Source organism: Prinia subflava, chromosome 2, assembly GCF_021018805.1.
Source record: "Prinia subflava isolate CZ2003 ecotype Zambia chromosome 2, Cam_Psub_1.2, whole genome shotgun sequence".
NCBI classification, from domain to species: Eukaryota; Metazoa; Chordata; class Aves; order Passeriformes; family Cisticolidae; genus Prinia; species Prinia subflava.
This window is the reverse complement of record NC_086248.1, coordinates 94412679-94433707: the sequence shown is the minus strand read 5'-3', so window position 1 is coordinate 94433707 and position 21029 is coordinate 94412679. Positions and strand designations below refer to the sequence as shown.

The following is a 21029-nucleotide window of genomic DNA, read 5'->3' as shown; positions in this document are numbered from 1 at the left end:
GTACTTGGGTACATTAGTGAAAATATTGTTTCTGGTAATATATTAAACATATGATTTATTGAAAAAGTATCAATCACTTTGATTGTAACATCAGTAAATCTAAAAATCCTCTGGCCATTTTTATTTAACCCCTGTCTGCGATAATGTAAAGTGGCAAATAAAAGCACAGCCTAGTTCCTGTAGGAAGTAAAAGAGATCTCTTCTGCAGCAAATTCCGGAACTTCTTAATTATACACAGACTTATTATCTGCATCCCCAGTGTTATAAAGTACCAGAACTTCATTAGAAAAATTAAGATGGAAAAATGAAGGCGCTACTTTGTAAATTTCCAGTGGAAATTAGCTGGAAGAAGCAGAGGAATACTGGATCAAAAGAGGGTAATCATGCTTAACTGTGCCCTAGAGCACCCGCATGTATAATACGATTTGCACAGTAACTACCTCTCCTATTACTGCTTGTTTGGAGTATTCTGTGTTAATGGGGTTAGCTAATTTAGTATTTTAACTTAAAAAGACTCTGCTGATTAATAAATGTTGCACACTGTGCTAGTAATTAAAATAAATGGAAGAGTTACAAATAGAAGTTGAATTGTTAAGAAAACATTATCTGAAAATATATGATAATCCCTGTTTATCATAATACAATAACAGTCCGGAAAATATGCAAATTGCTGAAGTTGCAAAGCATATGACAAACTAAGTATAATTTGAAAAAGTTTTCAGATGTGTTGTGTGTATGACATAAAATGTAGTAGCCATTTTCACTGCAGCTAAGTCAGAAATACAGTAAAAGATTTTATAACTCTATAAATTAAAATATTTTCCTAAAATTCTAACTCTTAAAGTGACTTGCATTTTAAGTTTTTTTACCATTAATACCAGGCAGCTCACAACATCGACGCTCTCCAAGTACAGAGCTTATTTAGGGTCACTAATTTCTCTGCAAGTGTATGTGTCCTGCCCAGCACAGAGCAGCACAGCAGCACCTCAGCTCTTGCAAAGAAAAGCACAATCTTGCTGAAAATAAGCCCATGAGGAGCTGGGTGCTGCTGTATTCACACAGCACGGGAGAGGCAGGATGTGCAAACATTGCTGCACACGAGTGAGCCAGCGTGGCCAGGACCAGGCTGTGCATCTCCAGCACAGCACTAAGCACAGATCCAGCCAAAAGCTGAGATGATGTTTCTGATGTCACACCCAAAAACTACAGTAAATTAAGAAACCTAAGCCTTACACTACTGCTATCACCACACTGCATCTCGTTCTGATGTTTGTTGACTTCATAAAGATGTTTAATAGTACACTTTGAAGCATGAGGCATATTATATGAGACAGGTTTCATCAAAGTTAATGAAAATAATTTTCATTTTTGTTCTCTGGAAAATTAGGCCAGGATGCGGCTGCACGCAACTGAGGAAAGAACTTTTTATGCTTCATCTAAATCTGCTGGATCCAGCATTTGGTGTCTCAAACTAGACACTGTATTAAGCAGCCATCCCAGAGGAATGCAATTGTCATTCCTATCCAAGTGGAGGGGGAAATCACTTCATTTGTATGAAAAATAGCACAATAAGATAGTAACAGCTTCAATTACATGAGAAAAAGGAATCGTTCTTATTAGGCTGGATTACTTGGTTGCTTTTCCATTACAGAACAGGAAATTCCAGCAGTTGCTTTAAGTAAGCAGAGTACATTCTCCTTTGGTTTCATTTGTACTGCTTCTGCCTGCCTCAAACTCTCTCGCAGAGCTTCCAAATTTTTTCTGCATTTTATCAAAAGCAAGACCTTTCTCAGAGCTTGCAACACTCATCCAATCATCCTGTAAACAATCACTTTAAAGAACCCTGATAATTAGAGGTATGTGAGAGTTATGAATGTTGCTAAAAATTTCAGGTACATGCCAACAATCTTTCTTGTCTGAAGAGACCCCACACAATACTCACTCTGGAAATCTACATATCAAGGATTCAGTCTGTCATTTCATGCAAACACCAGCTTTCTCAACAAATGCCACATACTTCTGCTGCTCATTCTCTCCTTATTTTCTAAAACAGAAGAATAATCAGCATAGGAAGCTCTACCAGGAAGAAATAAAGTCCCAAAGTACACAATTACATAGCAAGAAACAGAAATTTGTCAAATCATAATAGACACTGCTGAGAAAAAACTACTGTAGAATCTGAGTAACCCTTTTCTGGCTCCTCCCTGGAGATCAACATCCCACACAGCAGCTGCAGCATTACTAGAGAGCATTAGTCCTGGTGATGACCTGCAGCTCTGTCATCACCTTTTCAAGGTTACAGATGTGACCTTTGCATGGTTGGTTGAATAAGAAGCACAAATGGAATGATCACAGCCTGAAAATGTATAATACACTTTGCATTTAGTGTGCATGAAGCTGAGAATCATTGATTGTTGGGACATTGCTTCTGTGCATTAAGGATGGCATTAAATGCTTCCTTACCCACAAGGTAAATAAAGACCCCACATCAAATAATATCTACCAAAGTTGGAGGCTCCAAGCTTAAACTGTTCAAGACCAAATCTTCCCAATTCCCTCACTGAAGAGTCAGTGAAACATTTATTGCAAGGTCTGACCTTCTGAAAGTGTTGACACAGTAATGTCTGGGGTAAACTTCATCAAATAAAGACTGGGCAATGTAGTCATGCCTATAAATGAAGAACATCATCTATTCTCAGTTAGAATGCATCAATCACAACTAATTCAGTGAAGAAAACACTTTAAAGAATATTAATTACTACCTAGTGATAGGGGTTCTTTTAAATTTCACCAGCAGAAATTAGATATAAAAATGAAAAGAAAGAAAAGCACAAATTTCAGCTGAGATGTGAAAGTGAAGCTGTTTGCCTCCTTACACCAATACATGAAAGGATACAGAGAGAAATAGAAAAGGGCAGTGTATTTGTACTTGTAACTGAACTCAGTTATGATTTTGGTATGAAAGGAATAAAAAGTGCTGTCTCCCACTACAATTTTTTTTTTTAATTTCAAAACTGTTTTTGAATGGAATTTTCATTCAAAGATACTATTAATATTAAACTGGGGGAAATAATCCAACAATAAAAACATGGAAGCTAAACCATGTAAACACAATTGATTCTGACACTCTTAGGTCCTAGTCCTGAAGCTGACACATAGCAATATGGAGCTGATAAAAAGGCATGAAACAGATCAAAGATAGCAAAACATCATGTGCCAGTGATCACAGGCTGCTCATGAGGAAAAGTGATTCCCTTCTGTCCTGAATTCTGGTATTGAAGGGCCAACAGAGAGCCAAGAGCAGTGAATTTAAGGGAAAGGTTGGCAAAACATAATTCTTTTTCTAGTTAACTACAAAGCCAGGGGAGGTGATGTAGCAGACTTTTATTATGATTGGATAAAACAGTGTTCAACAGTCCATCGTGCTAAAAAAAAATTAAAAAGAAAGGAAATATTTTGGCAACAGTCTTAAATCTTTTGGGATAGAAGCCTTAGTCTTTTGGGATGGATTATGGCTGTATTTGAGATTTTATGGAAAAGAACTGGCCTGTCTGACACTATTACAGCTGCTATGGCTTAGGAAATCAAACTGCTTCAAAGATGATTCCAGTTTTTGTATCATGTTCTAACGTGCAACATATGCTCCCTCCCCTTACAAGCAAGCTGTGGTACTCTTCTGGGACAGAAAACAAGTCTCATTGGCACACAACACCATTTTTCCTCCCATAACCAGTAAGCTCCCAGAATATAAACACTGAAACAGTATTTTTTTCCTTGGCAAGGTGCATGTGGCAAGACAGAATTTGCATTTGTTTCCTTATTTCCCATTAAAGCCATCTGTTGCATCAGATATTATTATTGTTACACGTACTTCTACAGATTCATAGATATAGATGGCACATGTCACACAATTACAAGATAGATTCTCTGCCCTGAGCAATTTATAATCTAAGGACACAGAATTTAAAAGTATATACATAAAATGCTTTCTAGTAAGCTGTCAGGTTTGACATTTATTTTGTCAGGCATGAAAGGTTTCTGAAAGCAATGGAATAAAGACAACATTCTCACAACAGTATAAGACAAACAGAAGAACTCACTCATTGTCATGTATGGGACTTCTCCATTCATCCCTTAGTGCTGCCTCCCTGGCCTTGGCTGGAGGTGAGTCCATGGATTCTCTCACTCGCAGGGTTGGCTCCAGAGGCTTGTAGCGCTGCCGCAGCACCTCGGCGGGGTCGCGGAAAGGCCCCTGAAAGGTGCAGGATAACACAGGCATTTTATTTCGGGGTCACAGCTCTTCCCTTTCCCTCTTCTGTTCATGGCACATCGCTGGTGAAACGTGACACAGAATGTTTGGGAAGTGTAGCAAGACTTTTCTTCCAATTAAAGCAGTTCATTTTGGTAGAGATTACATAAAGGTTGATAATACACTCTAAGCTTCAAACAGAGTGAGAAATGTGCACTCCAAATTTATTTAACTACTAATAAATACTTAGCATTTTAAACAAATAAATTGTTAGAACTGGTTAGAAAAACTTTGTTTTTACATACAAATAGAAAAGATGAAATAAAAAACAAGCATGAACTATATCTAAATTCTGCTTAAGCAGAAAACTTAAGTATTTTACTTTGCAAAGAGCAAACTTTAAAGAACGTGCTCCTTTCAGTGTAACTATAAACCTACCTGGAAGGGAACTTAATGCCTGGCTTAAGACACAATTTTTTGAATAGAATTCAAATGCATGACTTCACTACTATAGGCATATAGTCCATTTCTGAAAAGTCTAATTTTACATTAACTTTGTAATTCTTAAAAAATTCCCATATATGTATTTTTTTTCCAGAGTATTTTGTATAATAACTGATTGTATCAGTATCTACCATTTAGCAACATGGATAAATAGAAGCAGGAAGTCCTCTCCTGTGCTGCTGAAGTGACATATCCTATATGTCTCACTTTTAGTATTAACCCTTAAGAACTTACCTGGATTATAATTAGTGCCATGTGCCACTCAGGACAATTTAATGGCAACCCCAGACCTAGAAGTATTACCAATTAATTTTTATTTTTGTCATTGTTGATCTTGCAATGATCTAGTGAAACCTTTTGAAACTATGAACAGACAAAGCATACTAATCACAGCCTTTATTCTTAAAGATATCCTTCTTTAAATAGGTTATCACTAACAAGTCACAGCTGGAGTTACTGCAAGCACTGAGTGAAGACTGTGGGGCTAATAAAAAGAAATGATTCACGCCTCATTTATGTTCACTTATGTTTTACATTAATAGAAACCAATAATAGGAACCAGTTACCATAAAAGTCATGGACCGTAAATAACACAAATGGCAAATAAGTATCATCTAGTACTTTTCACAGCTGGACAGGAGGATTGCTATATTTGAAAGTAGTTAATGGATTTTTATTGGAACTTTACTTTTTAAAGGCGCAGCACCAAGATTTTGGAGATCTTTTCAAAAGTCCTAGTAAGCAAATTAGCATAGTATTTACACTTCTTGCAGGTACTTTCTTGCTTCTGTTTTCAAAGTGTGTGTAAAAAACTATGTTCATTTAAAAAGAACACAAAAGTCTTTAAAAACTAGAATGAAAAATAAGAGAATAATCAATATTAGAACAGGTCATTTAAACTGGTAAACAATGTTCTGTAATACATAACCTGATGATCAAGTCATAAAAAAGTTTAAGATTTATAATAAAAAAATAATCTTCTGTTTGCATTAAGTGGATATATGGAGGAAAGAAGAAGGAAAAATACTATGACCAAATAATACCAAGATAAATATGTTTGCTCTTAAAAGTAGTCTTTCAGAATATTTTATTATTTATTCACTGAAAAATATTGACTCATATTCCTCCAGGATAAGGGCCAAATCAGATATCCAAGCCAGGGGTTTTCTTCATCTTTAATTTCAGAAACCCAACTGGGAGTTAGATACATAAAAAGCCCCACGTCTGTAGTTCAAAAAAATTACCACTTCTAATAGGAGAGAGGAAAGTGATGTAATTAAGCAAAGGTCCCTCAAAACAAGTCTGTGCCATCACTAATGAAAGCAGGGTATATATAATATTAAATAATAAATAAAAACAATCCTAAACATACCCTGAAGATTTTTCTGTTCCTCTGAATAATGTATTTGAAGAAATTTACTTAGTAATAGGGACCTCAAGAATGTGTCTTAAATAAAGACCTCTAAAATGTCCATGTGTCTATTTCCATTTTGCAAGACTAAGACTTGTGGAAACTGTGGTAGAATGATGCCTAAAAATGTTTTCAAATAGACGGTTCTTGCAAGAACTTCAGACATCTTGCTTCAAAATGAAAATCTCTCGGGGGAGGTCAGGCTAGGAAAGGGAGGAAAAGAGTCAAACAACAATTTTTGCCCTGAAGGAAACTAACGCAGCTCTAAGCTCTATGTTTGGAATTTGTACTAAGTAGCATAAATCTTGATACCAACTAGCTTGGCTAATAAAGGTTATCAGATCAGCATTCCTACTACTTCATCATGCCATCAGAAACTCATGATAAAAAATACTGTCTGCATGAAATTATGCATTCCTCACTGTCCCCATTCCACAACAGATAACAGCATGCAAAAAATCTAAATGGTAATGTGCATTCTTTTATTAATGCCTTTTAATGAATAAATGACTAATTTTAGCATTATCCATGTTTCCATCAAACTATAATTCTAGTAACTCAGTAATAAAAATGATAGATCTAATTGATGTAGACGCATTGTTAAAACCTTTCTTTTAAAAATACTCTACCTTACACACACAGAACTTACCTATTAAACACTAAAAACCCATTTCCCTAAGAGAAAATTGAAAGATAGTTAATTTTTTTCTTTTAAACATATATAATTGACATCCTCATATAAAATATCCAAACCTATGGGCAATAAAAATATTAGATACCTGAAAGAAAGTAACAAGTGGCTCACAGTGAGCCAGACATATTGGAAAAAGAAGCTTGGTGCCAAGAAGTGTTACCACAAAGAACTAGGACACAAACATATCTAGTAATTAAATTTCTTATTGTCACACCATACAACTTTCAGGATGGGTTTTCATTTCCAGCTGTTTCATCAGCTCAAGCCAGTGTCCTTTTCTTAGACATACAACCCTAAATTGTCAAAGTGTTGTGCAGGGATTTAGCCGTGTGACTCCCATTAACATCAATAAGAGTCGGGCAGCTAAATCCACGCACTGTGCTTTGAAAATTTACCCCACAGTGTAGATCCCAGGGTGCTGAAAGGATTAAAGTATTATATAGTAAATTCCCTCTTTGAGGTGCAGAAAATAAACAGAACTCTTCTGGTTTGTTCTAAAAGGCTATCTGTGCATGACTGCTGTGCGTGCATCTGAACTTAGAAAGGTCTGTAAAATATTCCAAATCCAAGCAGAAGCTTGCAAGATACTTTGTATACAGTAAACCAGTTTTGCAAGAGCAGCTTAACAATGGAAGAACTGTGAGTTCCCTATTTATTTAAAAGCCTGATTCCTGTACCATGTCCACAAGGCAAAATCTTTCCTGAGAGACAATGCAAGCAGTCATATCCTGCTCAAGGACTGTCATAGCCCCCTTGGTCCCAGAAGGTAAAGCTATAATGTCATGTTTGTGTCAACTCCAAACTCCCTGATCACCCAAACCCCTTGTTGGCTCACACTTTGTCTCAATTCTAGTGTGAGTCAATGAGGTCATTCTATGAGGAAGATCAAGCAGTCAGGGTAGGGAGAACACAAGGAGGGAAGGAAGGACAAAGGTGGAGAATGGCCCTGAAGTTGATTCTTACTGTTATAAGCAGTGGGCTCGCCTCTGCCTCTCCAGAGGTATTCCCACAGGCCTGCACCTTAGAATCATAGAATCATAAACATTGGAAAAGACCTCCAAGATCACTGAGTCCAATCTTTGACCAAACACCACCTTGTCAACTAAACCACAGCATTAGGTGCCATGTACACTCATTTCTCAAACATTTCTGAGGATGGTGACTCCACCTTGGTCAGCCATTTCTAATGCCTGACCACCCTTTCAGTGAAAAAATTCTTCCTGATGTCCAGCCTCAATCTTCCCTGGCACAGTTTGATGTCATGTTCTCTTGTCCTGTGACTGGTTGCCTGGGAAAAGAGACCAACCCCCAGCTGGCTTGCAGCCTCCTTTCAAAGAGTCGTAGAGAACAATATTGATTCAGAGGAGTAAAACACCATTAAAGAGATATATATACACATTGCTTATTGTTCAAGTTGTTACATTTCTGCAGATAGGTGATAGTTTCACTGAAAGTTGTTAAGAAGGACTCATTTGGAAGCATTTTCTTTCTAAGCAAGATACAGATAAGTAGATTTGAATATAGAATGGAGTACAAAAAGGAAAAGTGCCAGATGTTCTGAAGATGTTATGTCATTCAAACAGAAACCAGCATGGAAAGTGTATATGTGAGCTAAATGGAAGATTCGGTGTATGGGGCAAACTGAAAAATCCTTCAGAATAGAGAGAAAGACAGAATATTTCTATCCCGAAAGCAATTTTATCAGGCACCTACTGGCAAAAGCTATATGTCATCATACTGTCATCAAGTGAGGAACACAAAGGTCTCAAAAGACTTTCTGCTGTATATATTGGTCACATTCCCAGCAGGTTTTGATAAGAAGGTGGCAAAAGCTGTTTTGCCATCCTGCAAGACATTCACTTCGATGCATTATCTCACAGATGATCATTACTTTACAGAAAAGGAAAAAATCTACCTGCAAGGCATAGTGACATCAACTGAAGTCAGATTGAGACCATGACAGTTAAGAATGGAAGCTGGGCAACTTGGCTGTGATGGGGCACAACATGTAGAAATCTTTGTTATTAAAGCTAACACACACCTAGGGGACACAAGAGCGCAGTCTGAGCCGAGAGGATGCCTCAGTCTTCATATGGCAAACAATTGCAAACTGAGGACAAAGTTATCACAACTGCTTAGTTTTCCTACCACCTTTCATTTCTCCCTTTTTTTTTTTTAATGATTTAAGATTGGAAATTAAGAATTCTAGCTCTAATGAATCATAATATTGATACTCAATTATATCAGGTCATATCTTTGAAATATCATAAATTACACTTTTCTTCCCAAGGACAAAAACAACATATAAAGAATATTTCCCTGTTCTTTTGTAACATCTAGATTTCTTTTTCTTTAAGTCAAATCTGTGTCAAAGACTTTATATCTTCAATGCAAGCGCTAGATTTATATTAAAAAAAAAAAAAAACAAACACAAAAGGAATTTTCAGACCTGGCAATAGAACTCGAGATATTCTGCGATAATCTATGATAAAACATGTGAGCAAAAGCTGCCTCGGAGTCACTGGAAAATGTTACCTGAGGTTTCTGTCTGTCAGCAGGCAGCAGAGGCAGTGCTGTGACAAAAGCTGGAGGCTTTTTACAAGTTGGCCATGCATAGAGCTCATCGGCAAAGGGACTCTTCCCTTGCTGCTTCCTGTGGGTCAGTGGCTTTGACTTCCGTAGCAGCAGTTCCATTGGATCTGGGCATTTTCTGAATGGAGAATTGTAGATGCCTGGAATCTGAACAGAAAATGAGATTATCTTTGACTTCAACTCATTTAAATTTTTACATACTCTAGGAACAAAATCAGACAGTGGCACCCACTGCACTTTTAAAAGTAAAACAGTCATTACTTAAGGAGAAATGGAAGAGAATTTATGGAATACCAAAACCCAGTAATTGCTTTTTTCCCCAACATAATGTCAACAACAAATTCCTGAATTACTATTACAATGTGTTTAGTCTTAACAGCACAAAACATATGAAAACCAAAAATTTAGCACAATGATTTCTAAATTGTGACTAAAATAGAAAGGTTCATTCATCACAGAATTTGATATTTCTTTTTTTTTTTTTTTTACATCACTAATTGTATGACTAGTGTGGTATAATATAACAATTACAATATAAAACACATATTTCAAATTCTGTTTAAATAATCTACATCATTAACAATCTGTGAATATCTGGCAAGTCAAAATTATGTGACAGATTAATCTCAAATCATATCTACATATGGAGGGATTTTTTTCAGTTGTATGTAAACAATTCCCAAACAGACACATGTGAGTTTACTGAATTAATTACAAACTGTTAAATATGAAAATTCATTTTCTATATTGCACAAGGCCACTAAATTTCCTATAAAATAGATAACATATGATTAAGATACCCCAAAAAATATTTAAAGATATTGAGTTGCTTTAAAGATAATTATATTTTTCACAAAAGCATACTAAAACTTTTAAAGTAGATTTGCTCAGTTAAAACATATTGTCCTTTGCTTTTATCATAATTCTAATTACTAATAAGCTTTGAATAAAAGTAGTAGGAAAAGAAATTGGTTTCAAGAGGCTGGGAAAGTTAAGGAAAAGAGCAAATGTTTAAAATCTTGTATTGCTCCTTTGGAACACTATTGAGGACTCATGAGAAAACTGTGTAATGCATCAGCTTCTTCATAAAGTTTTAAACTCTTGGGGCTGAGAGGACGGAACTCTCCTCAGTGAGCTCTAATGCATTTTTCATTAACATATGCTGCTGGGAACTTCCAGTTTCTTGTGCCCAAACAATTAAATACAACACATATAAAACATAGTGTCTAATAGACAAAAGTATTCAGAGATGCTAGCTTATTCAAAATAGTGTTGGGCTATTCAAAATTTTAAAGGCTACATTCTTCATCTCTAAGTTATATGAGTCTAATGACAATTTATTTTGGTCCTCTGTTATTTGTTTCCATCTTAGAGCAAACCTTACAAAGTATTTCACAAATGGGTGAAATGTACAGTCAGAAGGAGGACATGAATAGAGATAAGTGGCAGAAACATATGTATGCCAAACAACCACTGGTTGTTCCTTCAGCTCTTCAGGATGCCAAATTAGAATGGCAGGGATCCATGCTTCAAACAGCAGGCAAGCAGAATCATTGGAGTGAATGTGAAATTCCAGGTCCATCTCTATGATCTGTGAAGTCCAGCTGCAAGTTAATCTTTTGCTCTGCAGGTCTGGCTCTTACTCATATAAATATCTCACAAAGTTATAGATTCTCCTCATCTTGTTATTAATTTCATAGTACTTCATCATTGTTACATTGCAATTTTCTTATCAGCTCAGTAGAGTTTTGCCTGTAAACACTTAGTGACCTGTAAGTGCTACATAAAGACAAGTTCCATGTGTTGGAATTTATTGCATTCTCCCACAATTATTGAATGCAGTTACATCATACACTTTTTACACAAGTTTTCTCAAACATAAAATGCCAGAGTCAACACAAATTCCATACAAATGGAATACACTGGATTCACGCAAATTAGATCCCTTGGTGGAGATGCCATCGTCATTAAATCGTCTCGATGCCATGGTCATTATATCTCTTCACTCATTAGTCCTACCACAGCCTTTGGATCTGCATACATTATGACCAATTCATTTTTTGCCTTCACTATGTTGATGACAGTAAATAAAAAAGTAATAGCCTGCAACTACCTTTTTTTACATATTTCACTGAACTGCTCATTGTGTTGTTGCTTCATTTTTCCACCCCTTCCTACACCATCCACAGTCAGTTGTGAAGATTTTGTTCTAGACATGCCACGAGTGTGCAGAGCTTCCTAGCTAGGGGGAGAGATGCTGCTCTCATGGTATATGTGTGAAACACATATTTTATAGAAAGTGACAATGGCACTGAAAATTTAAATATTATCCAGAAGAGAAACATCTCCACGCTCATCACTGATAGTCTGGGTGATCTGGAAGAAAACACTACAACATAATAACAATTCTCTAAAGTTGTCAGGCATGGATTTGTTGATTAGTAGAAAATCCCAATGAAGACTGTGCCTTCCCAAAATTTACATCCCTTTTCAAGCTCTTTCTTAAAAAAAAAAAAAAAAAAAGTTGAAGAGCAAATTGAGGAGGAAGTATTTTAATTTTTTTTTACCAAAAAGAAATTAAAGATGAAAAAATTAAATTAGATTATTTAACTCTACATAACACAGGTTTGAGGTTTGGGGTTTGTTGCTCCAAAGTGTAAAAATACAATGTCTGAAATAATTTAAATGTTCTTCCTCTGAAGAATTAAATGCAAGAATAACTTTAAATTGATGTTCTGTCTAGGTCTTCTTTTAGTCACACTGAGAAATAGTGTAAGAGTCTCTGTGAGTAAAATGGCTTTCTGAAACTGCATTTTGCAATCTCTGCTAAAATACTGTGTATATTCTATTTTGTGCTTCTTTGATTAAATGTTTGGCAGTAATAAAAAACTATAGTTCATAAAGGGTTCAAACACTGTGAAATGCTACTGAATATCTCCAGGAGCACTAATAAAATTGACTTTTAGCACTTTTAATGAAACCAAAATTAGCCATAATAAATGTGAAAATCCATTGATTCAGTGTCTTTGGAATTATTATTGCTGAAAAGGTGTCTTAACAAAGAGTCATCTTTTGTTGCTCTTTTTTTACATACTCTCAGGTTAAATGCATATAGATATTATATCAACTATGAAAATGGATTTGTAGTTTAGAGAGGCCAGCCGGACACTTTAAAAGATTTTGCTTCTTCTACAGACAAAACTCTCTGTAAGATCTGGGTCAAAATTGATTACGAAATACATATTTAAATAATGATTTTTCAAGCAATCCTTTAATTACTTTACATTTTAATTATATATGTTCAAGTGTTCAACAAAATGCATAACAGAGCAATCAACAGAGTTAGTATCTAGACAGATAAAATTAATACTAATTTACTCTAAATTCCCCAAGGTTTGTGAGAAGGTTAGGCCTAGATTTAAAATTGTTAAAGTTTGGTAGGAGAGACAAGAGGATCAATTTGATTCTACTTTCCAGTTTAGATCAATCACTGAAAAAATTGCTTCCATTCTTTTTTAAAAATATCTCTGCAAGTGTTAGTCTTGTTTTTGGAATTTCTTGCACTGTGCAATGTGGTGATGAACACCCTATTCACTCTGCCCTTTGCAGGGAGCTGGCAGTCTGCAGAAATCTAAGAATTTGGGGGATCAAAGCCTTTGGTACTTAATACATTTGCATATCTTCTTGAGACAAATACAATGTATTAAAAGCATTATTTCATTTCTTCCCTATTTTAATAAAATATTCACTCATCTACAAAACCATTGTACTTAATTCTGCTTTTTCAATGGTAGAAAAGTATATGTGTTGGATATTACCCCATACTATGATTTCAATATTTTCCCCACCTTTAGTCCATAAGAAAATATATAAGGCTCCAAAATATTACCACAGATTACAAAAATGTACCTCTGGTCTGCAGGGAGAATGACACGTTTTTCTGTAGCCGTGCTCTTCAACACTAAGAAGGGACTCTGTCAAAGCCAGCTTTCAGGACCTCATTTCCAGGAACAATTTTCTAAAGTGACAAACACTATGGGGAAATCTGTGCTAACTGTTCAAAAACTTACCACTGAGTTATTTGCAGTACTGTCATGCTAACTTCCACCTCAATAAGACCAAAGAAATCTCAGGAGGGGACTCTGCTAATAGCTTCGTACTGACCTCCTTACATCAGGCCCTTCTGGTGAACAGTGGCCCAGTGGTGAATATGGCAAATGAGGTGTGAAAGCAGAGATACATTTTTTTAAGACTGTGGTTCTGACTCGTCAGGGCAAAGAAAAAAAAAAGGGTAAAAAAGTGAGAGAGAAATGAGTTATACAATAGATATATTTTCCTCTAGAATTCTCTGCCTCAGACCTTCCATCATGGAAACCCAAGCATGACCTGGAATATTAATTGTGTCAGGTCAAGCATACTGGCAAATGTACCATTTGTTACCCAGTCATCCTTAGCAATACATTAATATTTTGAATCATTTTGCATTTCTAACACTCAATCATTTAGTTTCCTCCCCATCATTTTCTTATCTTTATAATTAATGGTCAAATATAAAGGAAGAAAAAATCATAAAGAAACAAATAATAATTTAACAAACATTAGCAAGGAAAAGATTTGGGGATTTTATAGTCTGAATTGGTTCCACTGCTAATGCTGTGTTTATTCAATGCTAAAGAATATCCCTTTTTGTCTTTTCCTGTTTATCATTTCAATACAGAGAGAAAGAATTAACTTTCTTTCTGTCTAAATTATTTTTTTGCCAGAATAAAGGAAGAAAATTATTAAGGATTTCCCTTGAAAGCTAAACTGTGAAGTAAGGCAGCAGCAAAAGAAATAGAAAGGAAGGAAGAAAGGAAAGAGAAAGGTGCAGGTAGAAAGGGAAAGACAAGGCTGTGCTGACTAAACTGGACAGTTCCTCAGAAAAGACAGGTGACCCCAAGTGGCATAATAAATCCTGAGCAGTCTAAATTCTGCAATTTTTATTTATTTATTAATTATGTCTTAGTCTTCTTTCCTGCTTCTTGGCTGAGCTTTTAAAGTCTATGTAAAAAATTGCAAACCAAGTATGTCCTAAGATACAGCATAGCTAATGTGCTACAAAAAATAACATACATGCAACATTAAAAATTGACAAAGTTGAGCTGAAGATAAATTGTAAGCATTAAATCAATAGAAAGTGTATTTTGATATATTTACATATTTTACTGTAACTTAACTAAGCAATAATAAAGATATGCTCTATTTTAATTACTTTTTCATATGAAATCTGAAAGACTGAAATAATCAATATCTATCATATCATAAACAACAAAAAATGTGGGGTTTTTAATAGTAATTTAATCTTGAAAAACCCAGTTTTGAGGGCAGAAGCTTGTGCAAGTGGTTGTTACAGTTAGAACCAAAATAAAGTGCTACTTTCTCACTCTGGTCTTTTAATAAGGAGTTAAATGAGAAAGAAAAGACTTCAACAAAATAGAGACTTAACTTGAAAATTCTTTCTTGCTCTATTGTAATTTGTAAAAAAACCTAAGCAAGCTGAGAGGAGAGGTAAGAGATCTTTAAAAGCCATAAAAGTAAAAGCATGAAGGAGAGCTGTGAATGAAATATTTGCTAGAGATGGGATTGCTGAATCAACACTGACCAGTGCACTTCATCATAATTATCAGGACATACTACTGCCAGGGGATTTATAAAAATCCCACTCAGCAAATAATTGCCCTGCTGTTAGGAGATAGTCGGAGTGTTAACACACTGTCACAGTCCAGCGTTTAGTAAGATATTCAACATTCAATTACTCTTGCTGAGAACTAAAAGGAAACATGATCATTTCTCAGCTACTGCAGTTATGCTTCCACATGAATTCCAGTGAACAATCCTGTTAATCCCCAGATATAGTTTCTCTAGGAGGGAAAAGAAATACCTTAAAACATTAATGTTTCACAAGGAAATAAATGTTTATATAATGCTGCAAACATGTCCTTAAAAGAGAAGGAATTTTAAACTTCTAAAACTTTCAGAATATTTCCTGTTTAGTGAAAATAAAAGGACAAGATATGAGATTTATTTTAGAAAGAATATCTATAAAAAATCTATAAATACTGTTCTAGCAACAAGTATAAGACTATGTCCATGAACTCAAATTCCAAACATCAAAATATTTAAGCTACAATAGAATGTATTCTACTAGCAACAATCTGCGATCTTTTCACTAACGTGAACAGAGTTTTGTATTAACAATTAAGAAATACATTGTAAAGTTTATGCAGATGTTGGAAAAATACCATTTAACATTTTGTTTGAGATCAAACTTCTTTAGCATGCCTGACAATAGAAAAAAATGTCACCCAGCTTTATAAACATAGGTTCAGTTCTCACTAAGCTAATGCTACCTCTTAGGCCTGATCCTCTAATGCCTGAAAAATATACTTTCAGGAATTTCACCTAAACAAGAACCAGAGGATCTAGCCTGTTATTGCACCTAAGATATTTTACCTTTCTTTGAGATCCTGCTTTTATGGAGAGACTGAAGAACTCATAAGTGAGTGATGAGTAGTGTTTTTTCTTTCAAGTGGGATTAATTACCTGTCTTCTGCTTAATACATATTCTGTTTAAACAGAGTAATAGAAACATTAATTATTGTTATTCTGCCTTCAGACTGTAAAGCTTGGTTCAGTCCTTTTCATCTGTGAAATGCTTGCTTGTTATCAAAATAATAGTGCAATCACAGTTTAAATGCACTTGTATAAGTAAACCAAGCAGCAATTTTATGGACTATACAATGAGGTGCTAAGGAAATAGTCAAGTCCAGTATCCTGGCCACACACCATAAAACCAACCTCTAAACATGCAAGGCACTAAGTTCAATTGCAGGAAACAGCACTGTAATTGAGTGTCCAAAAAGGTACCATTTGCTCGGGCATTTAGGCACCAAGACAAAAGACAAACATAATCTTAGTTTACTGCATGAAATATTGTGGCACAATATCCAAAACACAGCAGCCCAGCAGATGCAGAGGCATCCCAAAAATGCATCCACCTTTCATTGATTGTCTCTCTGACTGAGGCTTACCCTGTCAAATCTAATTCTGACGCAGGCTCTTGATGACCTGACTAGATCAGGGATAATAACTTGAATGAGTGAGTGATGGCATGGGAAACAACACTCTTATGATGAAGACACCATGCAGGGACAGCACATTCAAAGTTCTCTTACTGTCTTACAATCTGACTTCTGATTTCAAAACAAGCAGAAAAATAAAACTTAATTGCTGAAAGGCTTTATTTTAGAAGTAGGAACAGGAAATTTCTGTTATACTGTTATCATTTTCTCTTTAAGAACTGCTAGGCTGAATATGGGATAATATACAAATTATACAAATCTCTGAAAAGAAACCTGTTTATATAACCACCTTGGGTAAGTGGTAATTAAAGACCTTAGTCTAAAAAGTAATCTCTGAAGGTGAATTTATTCTTCTCTGTCTCAATAACTAATAACTAATAACTAATGTAAACATACAGACCATATTTTCTTCCTTTACAGAGCTATTTTGAGGCTAAAATTATTTATCTTGTGAGTTTTCAGAGACTTAAAACACGTACCTACATATTTAATATTACTATATATTTAAAATTAAAATTCCATTCATTGTCATTGTCATAATGGAAAAGAGTAGCTTTGTACAAAAAATCTGCTTGAGAGTCACTCCTTTTCTAACTGGACTGAGAAAAATCCTTATAATTATACCACTTAGAATCTTCAACTTTGTAACACCAGAAGTTACCTGCAACAATACATCAGAAGAGAGGAGAAGCTCTTTATAACAGGTAGAGATAGAAATCATATTGAGGTTTCCTTTGTCAAAGATATAATTGCTAAATAGAGAATTGTTCTACTTCTCAAAATTGCATAGGTGCAACCTATGTATCATTTCATTGCTTTTCTTTGTGCCTTATGTCTGTTGCTTTGTGCTTACATGTGAGCATTCCCTCACAGACATAGGCTGATAGATTTATTAAACAGTTTGCTGCAGTAAACCTATAGGATTAGGCAATGAGTAAAAACTCAGAATGTGGCACAATGTTTAACAAAGCAGTCTGCAATCAGACCAATAAACAATGAGGGGAAGTTTTAATGAACAGTCATAATATTGTATAGGGAAAGAATAATGAGGCAACAGAACCATATTAATCAGATTAGTATATGTAGTCAGAAATTAGTAGAAAAGAGTGAAAAAATCAGAAAAAAAAACCAAAACAAAACAAAGATGAAGACTTTACTGAAAGATTGTTGAAGTGGAAAAACTGAAAGCAAAGCAAACAATAGACAGAGGGAGATGTACAGTGTTTGTCATGTCACTTGCAAGACAGACACAACTCCCAAATTAACAGTATATATTAGATACTAAACAAAAGCACTGAATATTGAATAAACAGTGCAAGTTAATGGAAGAGCTCTACTGTTACTTTACTATACTATTCTGTTGCCTAAGAGCTGAAAAACAAAAGAAGTGGTGTGTGCATCACTCATCTCGAAGTCTCATTAAAGCAAGGATACCATCAGTGCCATTTCTTAATCAACAGGAAGGTTTGCTGTTGAGACATGCATAGTATTTTATCTTCATGACTTCTCCCACACCATTCCCAAACTCTCTCTTATGCAATTACCTCTTACTTACCATGTACTTCTCCTAATATAACAGGAGAAAAAAATTACCTGAGCAAAACCATAGCTCACATCAACTTGGTTAAATACCAGATGGACTACCATCATCAACCAAATTTATACCAGTAACTATTTCAAGAATGTCCGTGGAGTTCTACTGTTACTGAATGTGGCTCTGTGAAGTATTTAGCTGATATTGTGCTGCATTGTGATTTCCTTGCAGTATAGATTCATCTTTAAATGCTTTTACCGTATCATACACACAGCTAGCATTCAATATATAACTCATTCTTACCCGTTTTCTGACTCTGCAGCAATCCAACCCTTTTGGCACCCCAACAGACAGTAATACATAAAATGTGGTCATGTTCTTCTAAGATCTCAGCATGTACACTTTTTGATAGATCACACAGCTTGTCCTTTAAACTCTGCCATTAATCCTACCCACAGGAATTGAGCATGAAGTTTGTTGCCTAGAAAAAAATCCACACAAATAGGGATTATGCAATTCAGATGCTGAAAAAGACAGTTTAAGTGCAAGGACCTTCTAGCTAGTGGTTTTTTAAATGACTAAGGCTGAAATGCTCAATGCTATAATACATGGCAGATACAGAGATGTCACTATGTTATAATATCAAGCTTTGTGTGATATGGCTAGTAATCAGGTATCTAGAAGAAACTGAGAAATATTGCCATGTCTACAAGGACATACCTTTAAAAACTAAGGTAGCATAGGATCAATCAGAAAACAGCACTCAAACTTTACATTTTATTCTGTGTTTAGCTCTTTGTAATGAGAGATTAATATTTTGTGTAAACTCTGACTTCTTTGAATAGTTAATCAGTTATCAGAAAAAATCTGAAATGATTTTATAGCAGGCAGCCTTTAGGAAAAACAGAGTTTACAATACTGTCACAGATAATGCTTAACAGGTCATTCACTGATTACCTTCAAGGAATAGGAAGTGAGTATCTTGTTTTCTGGAAAGTGGGACAAAAGGAGAAATCATTGATTTCTGTTGGAAACACTTTCATTTACCACTTGTGCTAGGCTGAGACTTAAGAGAAGAGTGAATGGGAGGGAAGTACTGTTCACTGACACCAGGAAGAAACATCTGAAATAATTCACATAGGTTATGGTGTCAGCAGACAGCACTTCATCTGTCCTCTAACTACACTTACCCATTTCTGGGCATGAAGATCACTATGTTTACAATCTTAGTTTTGGCTTTGACTGTACTCGTCCTCCCTAGGGAGATAACCACTATTTCCTAGAGAACAAAAATGTTTGATTGAAAAGAATACGAGCAAAATTGGAAAAGCTGTATGTTTTGTCACTAAATTATTTTGGCAGTAAAAGTGCACCAGATAGACTCTGGAGATACATTTCGGTTATCAGCTCTTTCCCTCTTTTTTACATCACCATGATATTGTGTCGAGTAGCAGAATTATAGTTCTGTGTCCTCAAGATTAGTTATCCCAAAGGGCAAGAGCTGGGCTCAGATCCTAAGAGAACTGGAGATTTTTGATTGTGTGTGCAAATCATTTAAAGGTCATTTTTGGAATGAGAGCTGGCCTTCAGGTACAATGTCTTTTAGAATCACAAACAGTTCTGTTACCAGCTTCTTCAGTTTACCTTACCTTGTCCTTCTTTCTGACAGGACATCAAGGAAAATGAACTGAGATCCCTTCCGAGTGAACTGAGATGATGTGGACAGTGCCCCATGAGGCACAAGATGGGAATGATTTTCCTAGGGTGAATACCTGTGAATAGACTGATACATCTGCCTTCCAATGGGAAGTGAATACACGAGGAAAGCTTGCTGATCAAATATACCTGTCACAAGTACTGTCAGAAGGATGTAATGTAAATTGTGAATCCTTTGGAAATAATATTTAATAGAAACAGAATGCTGCAGCATGAAGTGCTTCACATATAAGTGCAATTTAAATGCAGCTGCAAGCCTGCCTGAGAACTAAGAAAGCTCACTCTCTCCTCTTTAATTTAAATAGGATTTTTTACAGTACAAGCTTTGGAAAGTACTCAGAAACATCTGACTACTTGGCAGAGAAATGATGAGTGGATATTAAACACCCATGGATAGGTGGGGATGTTCATTGGGGCACCTAGAATAGAAAAAAAAATTGACTATTTTAGTTCATCTTCAGGAAGTATTAGTACTTACAATGAATGATAATTTCATCCCCTGAATGTTTTAGAGACAGGATAATAAAATTACAACAGTAAAGAGGGAGGAAATAAAATGTAAAAGGTAAGAGCTAATTCATTCTTCATGCTAGCTCAGTCCTTGGCCTTTCCTGAACAGACACTGCCAATAGCAACAAATTATGTATAATCATTTTGTGATGTGGACTGTTCACTCGGGACTAAGCTCAAATGACCAAACTTGCAGCCTTGTCTCTTAAACTGTGGATCTGAAGATCAAAGGCTAGGGCTTTATCCACTGAGTCTTCACCTTTATAAGAATAAAACTGCCAGCTGTCCAGAGACAGAGTGGATGTCAAACAGTGTCATTTTAGACCAATTGTTTTTCAAGTTCTTACAGGACAGCACATTAGGTTAGAAGCATATTAATCAGTTGTGTCTCCTGAATATTCATTAACCTGCTCCAGGAAGGATTTTGTGGCCTTTTTTCTTTCTCACTTAGAACATTAGACATTTAGACCCGAATAAGTGCAGTAACTTCAACAGAATTAACTCCTGATTTCCAGTAATGTAAAAAGGGGACAAAGGCAGTCAGTGTAATGTTTATGAATTGCCATCTCTGTTGACAGGAAAAATTCAATAAAAGAATACTTTAGCATTGAATAGAATTTGAATTCAATTTTTTTTACTCTAGGAACTGACAAATGCAAATAAATATGGAAAATAAATATGGAAAAATGCTAAACAAA

At 35.4% G+C, this 21029-nt stretch overlaps 1 protein-coding gene across 2 annotated transcripts in view; it reads right to left on the bottom strand.

Moving 5' to 3' along the window:
• SPATA17 (spermatogenesis associated 17) overlaps positions 1-21029 on the bottom strand; it is an 88533-nt gene that overhangs the window by 26672 nt on the left and 40832 nt on the right. For both annotated transcript variants that reach the window (XM_063391056.1, XM_063391058.1), the window contains 2 exons: positions 9394-9597; positions 4101-4252 (listed from right to left, as the gene is read on the bottom strand). In XM_063391056.1, coding sequence (XP_063247126.1) covers positions 4101-4252; positions 9394-9597 — 356 coding nt within the window. The remainder of the gene's footprint in view (positions 1-4100; positions 4253-9393; positions 9598-21029) is intronic.